Source organism: Toxorhynchites rutilus, chromosome 3 (assembly GCF_029784135.1).
Source record: "Toxorhynchites rutilus septentrionalis strain SRP chromosome 3, ASM2978413v1, whole genome shotgun sequence".
Taxonomy (NCBI): Eukaryota; Metazoa; Arthropoda; class Insecta; order Diptera; family Culicidae; genus Toxorhynchites; species Toxorhynchites rutilus.
This window is the reverse complement of record NC_073746.1, coordinates 246,129,519-246,147,320: the sequence shown is the minus strand read 5'-3', so window position 1 is coordinate 246,147,320 and position 17,802 is coordinate 246,129,519. Positions and strand designations below refer to the sequence as shown.

Sequence of the window (17,802 nt, the reverse complement as noted above, 5' to 3'; positions counted from 1 at the left end):
TATCTCCTGCCGCAGTGCTTGAATTAAGCCATCAGAACCTGCTAGATTTTTCATTAGAGATGTTGATGATGCTGCTCCCGATTTCCTTTGACGGAATATCCCTCTCGGGATAGTCTTGTTTAGTCCCATTAGAAAGCTGGGCCGATTCTGCGGATGTTACGGATGTTTTCACTGGATTCAACTCTTGCTTGATGTCAATCAAGACCTTTTAGCGAGCCGTCCGGTTTTGATTTCCCGAGGTATGAGAATCGTTGGCCTTTCTGACAGTAGGAACAGCTAATAAATAAACTGTTTTGTGTATTAATTGCATAATCTGGATTTGTTTAAATTTACCTGTTGGTACCAGTTTTCGACGATATTGTTCTTTCAAGCCATCGATATGCACGGAACAATCTGGACGGAAGTGAAGCGAGCAAATGTACATGTTTTTAGTATTGCTGTTTAGGTCCTGTCCGAAGAATCGAAGGCATTTCTTCCGAATGGTCATATTCATCGGGAATCGATGAAATGATAATTTGTGGGATATGTTTTCATAATTCTAGTTGGACTCGAGCCAGGTACCACAAATCGTGCCAAGAAGTTGTCTGAAAATGGAAATATTATATAAATATATTTCTTCGCAGTCGAGCCGCCGTATAAGGACCAGTTTCAAAAAGCTGCACAGAAACAACAAAGCAAGCGTCAGGACAACGTGTTTAAGTAATCGAATACCTTGAAAATCTCCATTCAAATTTTTAAATTGCAAAACTTCCATTAAACTTTCACGAATTTGACGATTATTTCGAGTTAAATATGGTTACCGAATAGGCGCACCTTGTTCCATAGATCTGCCTTGAGCTCATCGAGCAGTTTAATATGTTTGGCAATGACAGTTAAATTTGCAACACATCTTGACTCGGCGATCATATCCTCTTGGCCGGGGCTTGCACAAAAGGGAACCATTATTTTTTCTCTGAGTGCTCGGTTTATATTGGCCCACCTGTATTCCATTACCATAACCGAAAACGTCAAATTGCGTTTTCATTCTAGCGAAAATCGAGTGAAAATAAAAACATTGCCTCCTTCGGAGGTACAGCTATTTTGCGTCGATTTTTACCATTTGTGGTCTCTCTTGGAAGTGTCCAGAAATATGACCTAAAAAGTGGGACGTGTGGAACAGTTTCATGTTTCTCTGCAGGAAGTTTAATGAAATTGATAAAATGTTGGGACGACTCTCAGAAGTTCTGCAGACTGCAGCCGATGTGGTAAGAGCCATAACGAAAATACAACAAAAAGGGGTTTATCATGCAATGATGGTATCTCTTCTTATCGATAATCATGATGGGCCAGGGTGAAAAAAGCAATCATAACACCGAGTGTTTACATTTGTCGCTTATCAACCGGCTTACATTACATAACAATACGATACATCAAAATTTCTGAAACCGTTTATTCTATAAGTGGATTTCTACTTATCATATTTCATATTTTAATTTTTATATCTCAATCATTACAGTGTTTTTGTTGTTTTTTTTTTCAATTAATTATGTGTCAATTTAAATTATAATCATGGGTTTATTGTTAATAGTAATATCTTTGTTTATACACCGATTAATGATAGAATATCAATATACAGTTTAATTACTTACTTATATCTGTGGTTTTATTAGCTTGCCCCGCCGCCGACTGCACTCCAGGATTTCGATTACCACTACAAACAAGTGAAAAACTTTTACATCGCCGACAAAACATTGCCAAAAATTCATATCAATGACACAAACATTCCGGTTCACCTGGAGCAGATGCTTCAGATATTGATTCTAGAGGAACAGAGACTTGACGTTAAGACTTGTGGATCCACGGAGCAATCGAAGAGCACGAATGAAGAGCGAGTATCGGGCAATGAAGGAGAATCGTTAGTCGTGGACCCTCGGGCCGAGTGCTTGGAATTCATATTAAGCAACCGTCCGATTGATGTGCTGGTGGAACTCGCCATAAACGACAGCCCTCCGGGAGCTCGTTTGATTATCCTTAACTGGATTCGGCGACTGCTTTCCTGCATGAAGAGTCCCCCATTGGGTCACGCAAGCCTCTTCCAGCCAGTGCAAAAGTTAGTGGATCTTTGCAACGGAACCATAGCATCGCCCTATGAGAAAGAGGAAATTCTTTTCCTCGAAACGGTTGCCGGACTGGTTCGGAAGGATTCGATTTTGATTAATCTTTTTCTCAAATCCCATCATCATTCCGCTCAAATGCTTCACAGCTGGAAGGGAATCTCGGCAACCAAAACACCCGTTAACAATCCGCTTTTCCAGAGTACAAGGATCGAGTATGATTCGAGGCGAATTTCCTTGATTATAGATGAACAAACCAGTGATGTTGGAAGTAGTGTCCACACATCTGAGAGCGTTAGTGATTCCCAATGTGACTGCGAAGAGGAAGAACATTTCGTGTTGTTCGATGCCATCGTGAGTTACTTGGATAGTGCAGTAAGTAGGATGTCTTACGTCATTGTTGTACGACATGTCATAGATACATTTTTTTGCAGGACAGCACAATTATCGTTCGAGCCTGTGAAGGTATTCTTATTTTGGCGTCCATTCCAACGTTGAACAGAACGTGTAACGCGATCCAGAATAGTCTCAGTCGATTTTGTGCGCTCATAGCAGACCGAGTTGCCATTCATTGCCAACAAATCCCAGAAGATATGGACACCGGAGACATTGAGGATGCTAACGTCTCGTGGGGATTGATTCCACGGGACAGCGAACAACCGCATTTCATTGGACGTTACCAGTTAACGTCTTTTTTATGTTGGTTAGATTATTGTGATTGTCTGATGAAGGAGAGTGCTGTTCTGGCCCTAGAGCTGGGAGAACTGGTCAGGAGCCAACTGATGGTCAACTATATTGAACCTAGTCTGTTGGGTAGCTATGCGCCATTTATGTTAGTACTAACGGCCAAGATTATCAAGAACACTCAATCTAAAGCCTTACTAGACGGTAATACTCCCTTAATTTATTTAACGCGACATACTGGTAGAAGTATATTTGCAGAAATCGCCCATTGGCTTATCGGCGAAGAAGACATAAAAGACATCAACGGAACTGATTGTTTGCTAACAATACTAATCGAAAATGCCCATGAAAACTCGGATATTCTTCTGCAAACACTGCAGTTTGTTGAAGTAATTACACTTCCCTCCAACAGCTCATGCAAACATTAATATTTTATTCTAGTCCCTCCTAGACAACCCCCACGAGAAGATACTTCATGGAATGATTTTCTTCTACATAAACAACCGGGGATATTTTGACCAAAACTCTCACACCATTGAATCCTGGTCCGACGAAGAGGACAATCGAGAAAGACGAAGAGGAAGTGCGGATGATCCAATAAAATCGCGAACGCTGGCACCCCACAACATCCTCAAAGTTATCAATCAGTGAGTATAGGTACAGTGACTCAAACTCGTAATCGTATCCCAACATGCAGATCTTTTTCCACTACTTTTTCCTTTAAATCCGTTAAAAAAAACCATGTCACCTAAAGATAGATATCAAATGGGGACTATCCTTACGTAGAACGGTAGTAAAAAGTTGCGTGTTGCTCGTTAAGTAAAACGGTGAAAAATCCGTAGTTTTTTCCTGCAATTTCGTTGGTTACTGGTAGCTATAGTTCGGTTTTTCTCACGAATTCCTCATCTACTGTTGTTAGAAGATTCCCTTGTGATTTGTACACTCTACTGCCGATGCACGATGTTGGACCGTCCATATCTAAGTAAGACAGTGAAAGACATTCACGAATCGCTGCTCGTTTAAAAACCGTCCCGTTGTACCGTCCGGTGAGCTCCCCGTTACCCAACACCTAAAATCTACGTAAGGATCGTGATAAGGTGCGGCACTAATTTCCTTCATAAGCGCAAAGCTCCGTTACAAGCACTAATTACAGTAATGAGAATTGTGAGCTGAGGGAGAAATGTGATATTGCACTGGTTACGCGGGTACCGCGTTAATTGGAAAACCCGCGTAAAAAAAGTGTTAATTGGAAAATCCGCGTAAAAAAACCGCTTAAAAAATAACCTGAGTGTACCGTGAAGTACCCATATTGTGTGATTCACATAGAACGTTACGTTACGTCAACGTCCCCGTCAATTCACATATGCAGTCTATGCTGCAGCAGCACCGTCGCGTCAAATGTCAAACGATTAAATTAATTAATGTCGACACCTACAACAGTTTTGAATTGCAATGCCCTCTTCCGAATCAGCATACCTGGAATCAGTTCTAAATTTTGGAAAAATCAATGAAAATCATTGAATTATTTTATTTAAATGCTTAAAACCTGTATTCCCGGCCGTTATTCAACAATAATAATACATTGACTGTTTTCCTCAGCTAGTCGCAAATGATTTTGACTGAAAAATTCGAAACTGGAAGATATGTTGGCATCAAAAGTGCAACCAAAATCAAAACAAAAAGCGAGACACAAAACCCAGACAAAACCCCAACGAACCGTTTGTCTCCGTCAATTATTCTTTTCTACAAATCCTGCCGGTCGTTTTTGTTGAACGTATGCTGACGGGTCGTTACGTTGCCGCTGTATGTGAATGTTTCCATAAGAATTCCATGAGAGTATAATTGACGTAACGCAACGTGACGTGACGTGAACGTAACGTGGATGTTGTATGTGAATCGCACTTATATCGCTCAGCTAAGACAATATTTACCGTTTGTGTACTCTAAAAATTACTGCTTGTGCATATATAATGTTCTCAAATATGCTTCTTGTTTGGGATTTGTTCCACTACTGATAAACATACGAATGAGAGCGTTGCTGTATTAAAACCACCTATAATGATGGAAAATATTTCGCATATATTAGTCCTAATTCCAACCGGCAAAAACGTCATTTTCCTAATTCCATTAATTGGTGTTCCTAATTCCAATAATCAAATTGTTATAGTAATGAATCGTTTTAAATAGTTGATTTGATAATGTTTTATGTTGTAAACAAGTTAAATGAGTCGAAATCTATAATCGAATGAATTACAGTAGTAACATGTCGTTTATTTATTGGCAACACAGCTTGTGGTGAAGATGCTTCATTGGGTTTTCCAATAAGACCTGAGTAATTAATAGCATCAGGATTTACCGGATACAATCCACATCGCCAGAAACCGTTGATTAATGTCGATTGTAGACTCGTCGTTCTAACCACAGCTTTTGGGTGGTCAGAAATAGCTGACGTCCAGCATTGTCAATTTTGGAAGAGAGTAAACGATATTCGAAACGATATTCACTGCTGGACAAGCCAAGGGTTAAAACATCCTTGAGAAACAGGAACAACAGGAAATCTAACCCGATTCCGTTCTTGCTGCGGCCAATCTCTGCCAGATCTCTCTTGGCATCCTGGATTTGTACGGTATTTACGGTATTTCAACGTTGCCGCTAACTGCATGGCTGCATTTCCACAAAACAGTGCAGTGTAAGATTCTCGTTCGGTGTTAACTACTTTTGCTTGGATGTTTTTTTTTGCCGGAACCAGCTAAAACCAGTTCTTGTGTAGGTATTGTACGTACTGCTGTTTTGTCCAAATTGAACATCTGTCTCGGAAATTTCAACACATTGGACAGCGCTTCTTCCACGAAACACTCATGGATTTCGTGAAACCAGCTCCTGATTTGTTGCTTGGAAACAGCTGCACGATGCTCTGACAATACGCTTGGCACCCGTTTTAATATTCCTGGATGCCGTTTAATGAACCTATTGATCCATTTACGAACCGGTATCCCGTTTTTAATTGGATTGAAACGAGCTGATCTTCTCACTTAAAGAGCTACGTTCAACAGTAATCTCTTTGTGTCCACGGGGAATCCAGCTTTTGCTTTGGATAACAGCCATTCAACTATTCGTCCTTCTGTGGCATCGAGGTTGCGGTTGCTTTTTCAGGGCGTAGTCTGGAATACTTTCCAAGTACTTTTCGCGCAGTGTTGAATACGAAATTCCGTGCAATTTGGCCGCCTTTCGAACGGAAAATTCGGTTCTCACCATTTCCACAGCATCTGCTATATTCGACCTATCTTATTGCATGCGTTTCTGACCGGCGTTTGTTCATCGCAATATAGCAAATGAGATCTGTTGGATGGAATAAGAAACAAGTAGAAATATGGGTATTCTTGTTCCAGTTATGTTTATTTTGGAGATAATTTATCGAATTTGCAATGAAAAGATATGAACAAACTAAAAATCAGAGCAGTGTACCTGTATCGTTTAGTTTTTATTGCTTTCGGAAATTTTCAATCGTTTACACTTCTTAAATCGATAACAACAGTGCACAATGCTGTTAGCCACTTTGCTAAGGAAAACAACAAATATGACGATCGACAGTGCGACGAACGATATTGGCTGAAATTTATACAGTTAAGCCTAACTAATAGTACTTGGTTGCCAATTTTTCGAATAGTTATAGTTTTGCGAGTATATATAAATATAGTTTATCAGAAGATAGCTAGTGAGAAAAGCAGTATTCGATGTCAAGTGAGCGGAATTATGCACTGGCTGGTATAAGGGACCTTCGTTTTAAAGCTTAAATCTCAGATTTTGGAAATGTTGTATTTCTGATCGAAATTTGACGCTTTATTTAACATTCTAAAAATTATCCAATTTAAGTCAAATATGCGCTGTTTTGTTCGCAAACTTGTTGCAATTTAGAAGGCAACTTCATTATCCCCCCCTTATAAAACCCCCCTCCTTATTTGCAAAAAACTCAGACAGCCAGTTTTCGTAAGCCTTTTTTGAGGCCAACTTAGTATCACCAAGAGCGTTTTGCATGGACCGGAAGAGATGATAATCACTTGGAGCTAGGTCCGGACTATATGGTGGGTGCAATACGACATCCCATCCGAACTCCCGTAGCTACTGGCGGGTCATCAAAGATGTGTGAGGTCGAGCGTTGTCCTGGTGGAAAACAACACCATTCCTATTGATCATTTCTGGCCGCTTCTGGTCAATCGCCTGCTTCAAACGATCAAGCTGCTCACAGTAGAAAACCGAGTTGAGGGTCTGGGCATAGTTGAGCAGCTCATAGTGGATGATTCCCTTCCAATCCCACCAAACACACAGCAAAACCTTCCTGGTCGTCAATCCGGACTTGGCTATGGTTTGGACCGGCTGACCGCGCTTCGACCACGACTTTTTGACGTAGGACTACGTCTTTCATTTCTATACCGGGGTGTAAAACCAAAGTTTCGAGAACGAAAGCGTTACGCTGGAGACCGAGATTTTGAGCGTTAATAGCTCTTAAACAACTGAACGAAATGGTATGATAAACACTTCATTTGAAAGATAAAATGTCTACGCGTCATATACTTGTTACTTTTTCATCCAAAAACTTGTTTCAATAGTCTTAAAATTGCTTTCAAAACAGGCTATTGAAATCACCAATCGGTATATAAGCGAGCGCCGCTCGTAAACCCACTCAGTTATGATTGAACAGCGATTGGAGCATGTTGTCGCTGTTGTTGTGAAGCTAATTTCGTTTATCATGAAAACGCTGATGAACGGTGTCACCAAGAGCCTGTTTGTGCACCTAAGGCCAAAAGGGAATCCATCAGGAGGAGAGTGATGCCACGGTTCCGCTTGAAACATCGGAGCAGCCGCCACACACACACACACACATACACGCGCGGAATTCTCGTTGCTATCATCGTTGCTGAAAAATAATCTGCCAGTTCCCCTGGGAATTGAAAAATACATTCATGCGAAAGAGTTTATTTTAATGTTTTCTATCCATATAACACTGCAACCAAATACATTTGGTTTTGTTATTTTTCAATCAATCGCAATTAACAGGAAAGCTTCTGAATATTTTTTTCCCCATCATGAAAAACGGAAAATGTTTCACATCGCGAAAATCAAATCATTTTCGAGCGATTATTTGCTTTCTGCTCATATAATGCTGCGACCAAATACATTTCGTTTTGGATTTTTTCAATCAAGTGCGATCAACGTAAGACCACGTCTTTCGGCAATTTATTAGAGGTGCAATGAATCTTTAGGAATTCCCGCTCTACGCGCACTGGCAAACAATGTTTACTCAACAATTTCTCAAACGAGAAATGGGTGTTGTGAGAAAGGATTAGCGAACGCGAAAACGACAAACGGGAGAAAGATACGTTTGGAGGTTGAAGGAAATTGGCAGAAAACTTCTTCATTCTATCATTCAAATAATGTGATTCATACCACATCGTTTTGCCAGAAAGAGATTATTAATGTTCAAAGGAGGAATCGAGTCCTCCGAGGAAATTACCCAGCGCAAATTAGAGTCGACTATCGATTGCGGCATTTTTTTTTTTTTTGATGTTTCAATGTCAAGTTTATTTGTTCGAAAATATTTACATATTTAGTTCACTTCTAAATAAAATTCTAAACTAGCAATGTCCATGGTTCCGCTATCCTCATCAATGAAATTAGCATATTGAACGAAGTTTCTCAATAATTCATTTCTTTTTGTATGATTGATATGTTGCAATGATGGTCTCAATAGGTCCTCACAAGATAGTTGTTGCCATCCCCCTAATGTTTCTGTCATTTTGCGCTGCATTCTTGCCCAAACTGCTGCAACTCGAGGGCACTCGCTCAATTTGTGCACTAACGTCTCCTCAACTGCCTGACAATGTACACAGCTGGCTCCATCTGCCCGCTGCATAGTGTGCATCAGTTTCCTGTGCTGTGTCTTCTCGTTCACTAGTAGGTATAATCCACTGCGATGTCTCGACGAGATTTTCCTGGATGCTATGTTGCGCCATATACGACGCCAATGGTGATTCGGATGTTTTCGTTCTATTCTCGGCTGTTCGGTCTGCTCGATAAAGAATCTATGGATGAGTTCATTAGAGATGTTTTGTTGGATCTGAGGTGGGAGAAGTGTGACATGTTGACGGATTTGTCTTAAACAGGGCAAATCTGCTGGGATACGAATTGTATTAGTGAGAAATGAGTTATAGAACGGCATGACATCCATCTCTCGCAGATGTCGGTTAATTAGCAGCGCTTTGCATTTGAGCGCTGGCAATTGTAATTTCAGTCCACCTTCTTCGATACTTCGCGCAAGCTGTTGCATCGGTACTCGTGCTGGAAATCCTCTCCATACGAACGATCCCATTGTTGCGGTAATTTTACCGATGTGTACAGTATACGGTGGGATTATCGATGCCACATACCACATCTTGGAAAGGATAAAATTATTCAAAAGCGTTATCTTCTGACATAGATTGAGGTTCCGTAGCGAATGAAGCCAAATTATTTGGGCTGTTTTGGAAACTAGCGCATCCCAGTTCAGTTTCACCATTTCTCTTATTGAGTTCGCAAAGACGATGCCGAGTATTTTAACCGTCTCACGTGTCTGAAGCCATGGTACTATACAACGATTCTCATCATATGCTCCAACATTAATTGAAATCGTCTTATGGCGATTCAGTTTCGCACCAGCAACTCTTTCAAATTGATCGAACAGTTCATTGATATTTTGGATTTTTTGTGTGGACGTTGTCACCACACTGATATCATCTGCGTATGCTACACAGAGGTCACTACCACAGACCCGCTCTATTCGCGTAAGAAGTGGATGTAGATATAGAGCGAAGAGCATCATCGACAGTGGATCGCCCTGTCGCACCGATCTTTCGATGGGAAAGCTGTGTGATAAAAGCCCGTTTATCATTATCCGAGACGTAGATCGTTCGGTAATGCGCTTCAGAAGTCCGATGAAGTTTTGGTGTATGCCGAGCGATCGCATGGTACGATGGAGGAATCTATGTGAGACCCGATCGAATGCGTGGTCGAGGTCGAATGAGATCAGTTTTCCTGCTCTCTTTTCGGCGATTAGCGCTGAGATCTTATCTTTTAGTGCGAGCGTAGCTTGAAATATATTACGGCCGGGGTTGCAGCATTTTTGTGCTTCGCTCGGCAACCCATAGCTTCTAAGCACGTATTCTAATCGGACCTTCAGTATCTTGCTAAAGATTCTGAAACCCACATTCAGAAGAGTGATCGGTCGATATGCTCGCACGGTGTCGTCATTTCTTCGCTTTTTAACTAGCACGATGGTGCCGCTCGTGAACTCGGAGGGGAATTGTGTTGTTATTGCTTCATTCATCACCATATTTAGTTCTTTATGGATTACGTCAAAGGCTCTCTTGTAAAATTCAGCCGGTAGACCATCCTCTCCTGGGGATTTCCTATCCGCTGATGCTTTTACCGCTTTATATATATCCGTCGTTTCTATTTCTGCTATTAAAGCGGAGTTTAGTTCGTCATCTATGGGTACGACTCTGTCGCACTCAAACATTTCTGCTGCTTCATCACTTTCCTCCGTCGCTAAGTAAAGTTCTCTAAAATATTCAAACACGTGGTGTTGTATCGCATCGTAATCTCTCAGTAATTCTCCTCTCTCATTCCGCATGCTCGTGATGACTGTTTTTTTTCTCTGTCTTTCTCCCAACTGGAATGTGGAGATACTTTCTCCGTCTATTAATGTATCGTTGATGTGCATGAAATTTTGCGCGAAACGTCTCTGATGCGCGAGCATTTGCGCCTTCAACAGATTGATGTTCGTTAACATGGCGGCATTTCCATAGTAATTGTCGTATGCGAGTCTGAGTTGAGTATATAACCGTTGATGTATAATGTGATACTCCTTGTATATTTCCCGGGATTTCCATCGAAAAAAGGACAGAATTTTCGGCTTTGCACATGATATCCACCATGTCATCCAGCTGCTGAAATTTCTACGCTGACGAGTCCAAAATTGCCATCGATTTTTAAACTCCTCCATGTTTTCTTGGGTTAACAAATGAGGACGCAGGCACCAAAACCCTCGCCCTTGCGCGCTTCCTAGAGAAGGCAGACATATCCGAGCTGTTACCGCCTTGTGGTCGGTGAATGAACATACATGTGTCGTGGCATTTCTTAAATGTTCGCAAAGCCCACTGCTGACGTATATACGATCGAGCCTGGAAGTCGCATTATGAGTGATGTACGTTGGCGCGGGGGTTGTTGGGTATAATTTAACCCATATATCATGCAGGTGTAGTTGTCGTACCGTCGCTTGCAAAGCGGGACTAGTGTTGTAGTGAGTCGCATCGCTTGGCCGAAGTACACAGTTGAAATCTCCGGCGAGTATCACGTGCTCGGTGGTGTGTCGGAGATAGTACGCGATTGTGGCATTGAAGAAACGTTCTCTCTCAGCACGCAGTGCTGTTCCCGATGGTGCGTAGATATTACACAACGTTGTATTCTGCACTCTCAGAGCGATGAGGCGACCATCCAGACTCTTTTCGACATGCGTGAACTGAATGTGTTGTTTTAGTGCTATAGCCGTCCCTCTTCTCGCGTGGTCCACATTGCAGACGACGTTGTAGCCGGGGAGACACAAATTTTCGTTCTCTACCTCTTGCAGGAATAAGATGTCAAGCTCCATCGTGCGCACAAATGTACGAAGGGCTTCAAGCTTAGTATTGTTTGTAATTGTGTTGATATTTATAGTTGCGATGTTGTAGCTGACGAACTGGCTCATTTTTGCTTTGGTTCGCCTCTTTCGTCATCGCTATCTTCTCGCCGTTTCTTACCCGGCGGTCGTACCCGAAGTTGTCGGCTAGTGATCGACGTGGACGATGTGTCAGTATCGTTGCCATCGGATTTACCACCAGCGGTTTTGCGTACCACTCCGCCGCTAGCAGGGGGTCGCTGAGCTTGTTTATCGAGCAATGACCCGCTATCCGATGGCTGAGTCGCACTAGGTAATGCGGAGAGTACTGCTGAGTTTGCTGAGTAGCTAAGTCTTCGGCTGGTCGACGCAGTATCAGTTTCGTTGCCATCGGGTTTACTACTAGCAGTTTCGCAATCCACTCCGCCGCTAGCAGGGGGTCGTTGAACCAGTCTATCGTTCATTGACCCGCAGCCCGATGGTTGTGTCGCACTTATTGATGCGTGTCGTGCTGATAATTCTGATTCCGATTCTATAGAATTCGGAGGAGGCATTAACAGCTGCTCTTTTGGTCTCGGTGGTGGTTTAGTACCTAATTTTGACATCTCTTGAATTTTTGTCGGCAATTTCAATCTATTTGGTGCTCGTGTGTCTGAAGCAGGCTGTTTCGCCGCATCGGCGTACGACTTCTGCACCTGTAGTTTCTTGTTCTGCGCGCACGTGATCCCATTATGGATGAAATCACGGCAATGACGACATGTCTGCTGTTGTCCAAGATAGGTCACGAGTGTCCGCTCTCCATCGATCGTTATCCACGATTCGATGTTTCGTTTTATTATCATTTTCGCAACACGAGTACCCGTGGAGATTCCCGGGAAAAACAGGTCAGAGCCGCATATTTGCTCCTGTATCGAAATCACTTCCCCATATCCTCTGAGAAATTCTGCGATTTTTCGATCGGTGACTCTTTCGGATAGATCGAACAATTTCACTTCTGTCGCTCCATCCTCCATCACGATTCGTAGACGATACATTTTACCATCAACGTTCACCTCATGCTTGTTGTCGTTCTCTTCGCATATTTTCTTCGCGAGCTCGTTGCTAACGACTTTTATGAATGCACACCCGAGTGTTCTATTGCATTGTATGCGCGTCACCTCTCCTTGCTTCAATTTTAGTACGGTTCCACAGAAATTGTGGATTTTTGAGTATTCCGGTTTTTTCGGAAGGTTCGCATAGTCTATGCGAAAGGTGTTCTCGCGACGATTCATCGGGGAGCCGCCACACACCGTGTCAACGACTCGTTGTTGTAACTCCAATTCAGAAAACTTTTGTTACTTGGATAATAGTTTGAGATCTACTTTCGCTGCTGCTATAGCAAAACGCGTCTGCTCAGTACGAAAATTGAGCGCTAACTTTGCTTGATTCGTACACAAATCATTTTATAATGCAGTTTCACCAAAGTGATTTCTTCGGATATATTCACTACATCATGTCATGTATTTCATATTCTTCATTAAGAAATCCATATCCATGGCACCTATCGGTAACGAATTATTATCGAAACCACGATTTTCGCTAAATGCTCCCTTCAGTTCGGCCTGTAAAAAACTTTTCTGTACTCTAATCCATCAAATTTGGAGCCCTGAAAAGGGCCGTTGATTATATGCTAAGCTAATATAGCACGCTCTCCTCGGATACGATGGGCCAGCTGGATGTCCTTGGGCATGATGTGACGCGTTTTGCATGGATAGCACACAAATTGGTATCTTCGAATAAGCCTCCTACAGCGTCATAGCCGCGGAACTTTGGAAGCGCAAGTCGGTTTTGAAGTCCTGAGCAATTCCACGATCCAAATGCTGCAAAGGTAGCTGCGGATCAGCAATTCGGTCGACTTCTGATAGCGATGAATTTCACGCAAAGTTCCCGGTCGATAGCGATGTGGCTTCTCCACCTATCCTGCTACTGGTGCGCTTATCCGAGCTGACTTCGTGTGCCTTACCACCGAATGACTAACGAGCTGTCTGCGAAAGACTAACGAGCTCGAGTCCTCACGGTGCGAGAGTAGAGTAAGAAATGAACGAAAGCAAAGGAAGCGTCATTTTATAAACCATAAAAGTATAGAATCTAAATCCCACCCTTATTATATTCGTGAGTATACAGTAAGCTTATATAATAAAGAGGGTGGGGTTTACATTCGATTCTTTTATGTTTTATAAAATGACACTTCCCTTGCTTTCGTTCATTTCTTACTCTACTCTCGCACCGTGCGGACTCGTTTCATCGGGACTAAGCAGACAGCTCGTTAGTCCTTCGGTGGTAAGGCACCACGAAAGCAGCTCGGATAAGCGCACCAGCCGCAGGAAGCGTGAAGAAGCCACATCGCTATCGACCGGGAACTTCGCATGAAATTCGTCGCTATCAGAAGTCGACCGAATTGCTGATCCGTAAGTTACCTTTGCAGCATTTGGTTCGTGGAAATTCAGCTGGCCCGTCGAATCCAAGGAGAGGGTGCTATATTAGCTTAGCATATAATCAACGGCCCTTTTCAGGGCTCCAAATTTGATGGATTAGAGTTCAGAAAAGTTTTTTGCAGGCCAAACTGAAACGAGAATTTTCGTTTGGATGCCATACAGCATCGAGAAAATTCCAGAAAGATCTAATCGTTGCTGAAAAATAGTCTGTCAGTTCCCTGGGAATTGAAGAATACATCCATGGGAAAGAGTTTATTTTAATGTTTTTTAATTATATGGCGAACACAGCGACCAAATACATTTGATTTCGTAATTTTTCAATCAAGTGTAATTAGCTGGAAGGCTTCTGAAGATTATTCTTTCCCATCAGTAGGATATTTTCGTATCCAATAATGGATGCATAACATGAAAAACGGAAAACGTTTCGTATCGTCAAAATTATATAATTTTCAATCGATTATTGCTCAGTCGCCGAAATTTTCATACTCAGAAAGTTCATTCTCCTCTAGTTTGCCTTCCAAATTGCCATCGTAAACCACACCTTCTCTCGATTCAATCACGCACGAAAAGCATACTGAAATGATATTCTGGTGGTGAAACCCATTCATTTTTCGTGAGGCGTCGTGCACAAATTACGTAACGCGATAAGGGGGGAGGGGTCAGATGTTGCGTTACTTTCTGTTTATTAGAGATAGGAAATTGCGTTACGAAAGGGGGGGGGAGGTTCAAAATCCGGATTTTTGCGTTACGTAATTTGTGCACGACGCCTGAGGACATCGACAAGATAACATCGTTACTGAACGAGCTGAACGGCGAGGGATCGAGGTATTCATTACCTGGCTTGACCTGACCTGAAATGCAATCAGTTTGTTTTAACTGTGAGGGAGCGCAGAAAAGCCGATCGAACAGAAGGAGAAGAGAAGGTGACCAAGAGAGTATCAGCATCGAAATACGGTTCCTCGGGAAGACATAGAAGCAGCCGCCACACACACACACATACACGCGCGCAACTCTTTTCGTTTGCTGGTTATCGAGAGGAAACCTGGAAAGAAATGATCGTTGCTGAAAAATAATCTGCCAGTTCCCCTTGGAATTGAAAATTACATTCAAGCGAGTTTATTTTAATGTTTTCTATCCATATAATACGGCGACCACATACATTTGGTTTTGTGATTTGTCAATCAAGTGCAGTTAACAGGAAAGCTTCTGAAGATTATTCTTCAGAACAAGGTTTTTTGTATCCAATATTGGATGCATAAAACCTTGAGTCTTCAAAGTAACACTCGTTTTTGAAGTCACCCAAATATTTATTTATTCATTCATTCAGGATTTATTTAGATTCAACTTCAAACAAATGATCTCTAAATCAACGATAGTCCTACGTCACCCTTGCGGTTATACCATAGATATAACCCACTTCCTGTTTTTCGCTTTAGGTTGTCGTACGTGATCCACTTTTCATCACCAGTCACCATCTTCTTCAAAAAATGGGTCGAGTACGTTCCGTTTCAGCAGTGCGGAAAAGATTGTGGCACCCATACATCCAGCTTTTTTTTGGAATCCAATCTTCTGCAAATAGTTCCAAACGGTTTTATGGTCTATACTCAGTTCCTGGCCAATCGAGCGAGTGCTCACATGCCGGTATACTTGGATTATTTTAACGATTTTATCGGTTTCCACGACGATTGGCCTACCAGTACGGAGTGTATCTTCGACAGCCACTACACCAGAACGAAATCGATCAAACCAACGCTGTGCTGTGCGAATCGTTACAGTATCGGGTCCATAAATTACACGATTTTTTTCGGCCGCCTTCGTTGCAGTTTTACCTCGCAGTAGTAATGTAAAATATGACGAATTTCTTGCTTGGTGGACTCCATCTTCGACGCGCTATAACTTGAGACTGAAAAGGACAATCACAACACTGTCGAAACGACACTTGTAGCACAGATTGTCGTCTTTAAATAGCCGTATAGTATGACCCGATGCGATAAGTACAACACAAGATATGTTTAAGTGTTGCCATATATTGACAATATACGACATTTCTTTTTCCCCAACGCAATATAACGTTCATATAGGACCTTTCCATACAGAGATATTTTTGTTTGAAGGAATTACCCCCTGGTCTATGATGATGAATGCAAGCAATGACCGCACCACAAATCGAAAGGTAGTATTGAAAACTTAAATAAATTCTGTACTCGGTTGACTCGGTTGACAAAAAAAATTGTTTTAATTCAGAAAATTTCTGTAAAAACTGAAAGAAATCGATTTTTTTTTTCTATATTTTTCTCCACCACATCTACACACACCAAGGTAACAATATGTTCGTGCAATATTCCAAAAGCTGAATGTCTAAGTGAAAATGTTCTGCGTGGTGGGATACGATTACGAGTTTGAGCCACTGTATGAATTCTTTGATGACTGTTTTGATTTCATACCTTGCAGCTTTCTACTTCTGTTACCACGACACATAATGAACGACTCGGCTGGAATCTGCTACGAGGAGTATATGCAGGACGCTAGTAGACACTATCAAACGTGGATCAACAAAACACATGGTTTCAATTGGCCCGTCGAAGCTATCTGGCCCGAAAGTCCTTTGATTTCACCGACTGAAGAGATGAATTCATTGCCGAGAAGCATTCCTGTGCCCAGTGTGAAGCCGAAGTTCAAACCAAGAACTGATCCGGGCGATGTCCAGTGCGGAGACAGTGGAATATCGGAAGAAAGTTTCTACGAAGGGCCACTGCTCAGACTGCTGTTTTCGCACGTCAAACAAATGAGCACACAGCCGTACGAGCTGAATCTGGCCGTTATAGCTATTCTGTCCAAGCTGGCTTTGTTTCCACATCCCTACTTACACGAAATCCTTTTGAGTCCCGAAATCCCGGTGGCACCTGGAGCCACCACTCTGTGGTCTGTGATGCAGTTTCTCACACGTCAGCTGCTGACGGAAATTCCGCGGGTAGAGAATTTCCACGAGAAAATCAGCGAAACTGGTAAACGGCTTCTATCGAATCCGCCTATGTACCATAAAAATTGCGAGCATCACGCTCCGTGTGGACATGCTGAGGAAGAAGAGGAAATCAACGATCCGTTGTTCGAATCGATTGTCGTGTTGGAGGAATTCTGCAAAGAATTGGCGGCAATTGCGTTCGTGAAGTATCACCATGCAACAGAGTAAATGTATTATGAAAGTAGCTTAGTGTAATTTTATCGCATACATAGTTTTATTTGCATCTTCGATCGTGTTGAGCGCTGCATTGTGTAATTAGTTCAACAGCAATTGTTTGGTCGTTAATATATTTATTAAGCAAATGCATTCGTACTTTAGCACATGGGTCATAAATTGTATAAAGGTGATATCAATATATGCCGAATCTAGTCGCATTCACAACTTTTCATGTTGATGAACATTCCAATCCCTTCTTTGCTGAAGCGAATTGATTGTTGGAAATTAGATTATTATGTGTTCCCCGAAGGAATAGGAGGACAAGGTAGGTGACAAAAAAATTCTACTCAAGCTTTCTCTTTCGTTTAACGCTTGCTAGAGGCAGATTCGAACGTGAATTTCTAGTGTACTCTATGTTTGGTGCAATGACCTACCCTGAGAATGTATTAATTACCTTAAATCACTACAACGAAACAAGTTCTGGGTCCTATAGAGGGATAATTCTCTTGAAAACCGCGGCCTCCTCTATGCAATGGTCAAATTATCTACATCTCAGCTGTTTTGGTGCTCGAGATGTTAGTATCCAAAACATGGATACCTCTTAAGGGGTGACATCTCACTGTCCATCCTACTCCCACTAAAAGCTGTCAGTCTTATCTCACTAACTTTAACTCACTTAGTTAA

At 42.0% G+C, this 17,802-nt stretch overlaps 1 protein-coding gene across 1 annotated transcript; it reads left to right on the top strand.

Annotated features, from left to right (window-relative positions):
- The first annotated feature begins 1,013 nt into the window (after positions 1-1,013).
- LOC129777658 (FHF complex subunit HOOK interacting protein 2A-like) lies at positions 1,014-17,785 on the top strand. Its single transcript, XM_055784060.1, has 6 exons — positions 1,014-1,244; positions 1,650-2,468; positions 2,528-2,981; positions 3,036-3,166; positions 3,219-3,424; positions 16,392-17,785. The coding sequence occupies exons 1-6, from the start codon at positions 1,164-1,166 to the stop codon at positions 17,128-17,130; spliced, it is 2,430 nt and encodes an 809-aa protein (XP_055640035.1). The 5' UTR covers positions 1,014-1,163; the 3' UTR covers positions 17,131-17,785.
- The last annotated feature ends 17 nt before the right edge of the window (positions 17,786-17,802 follow it).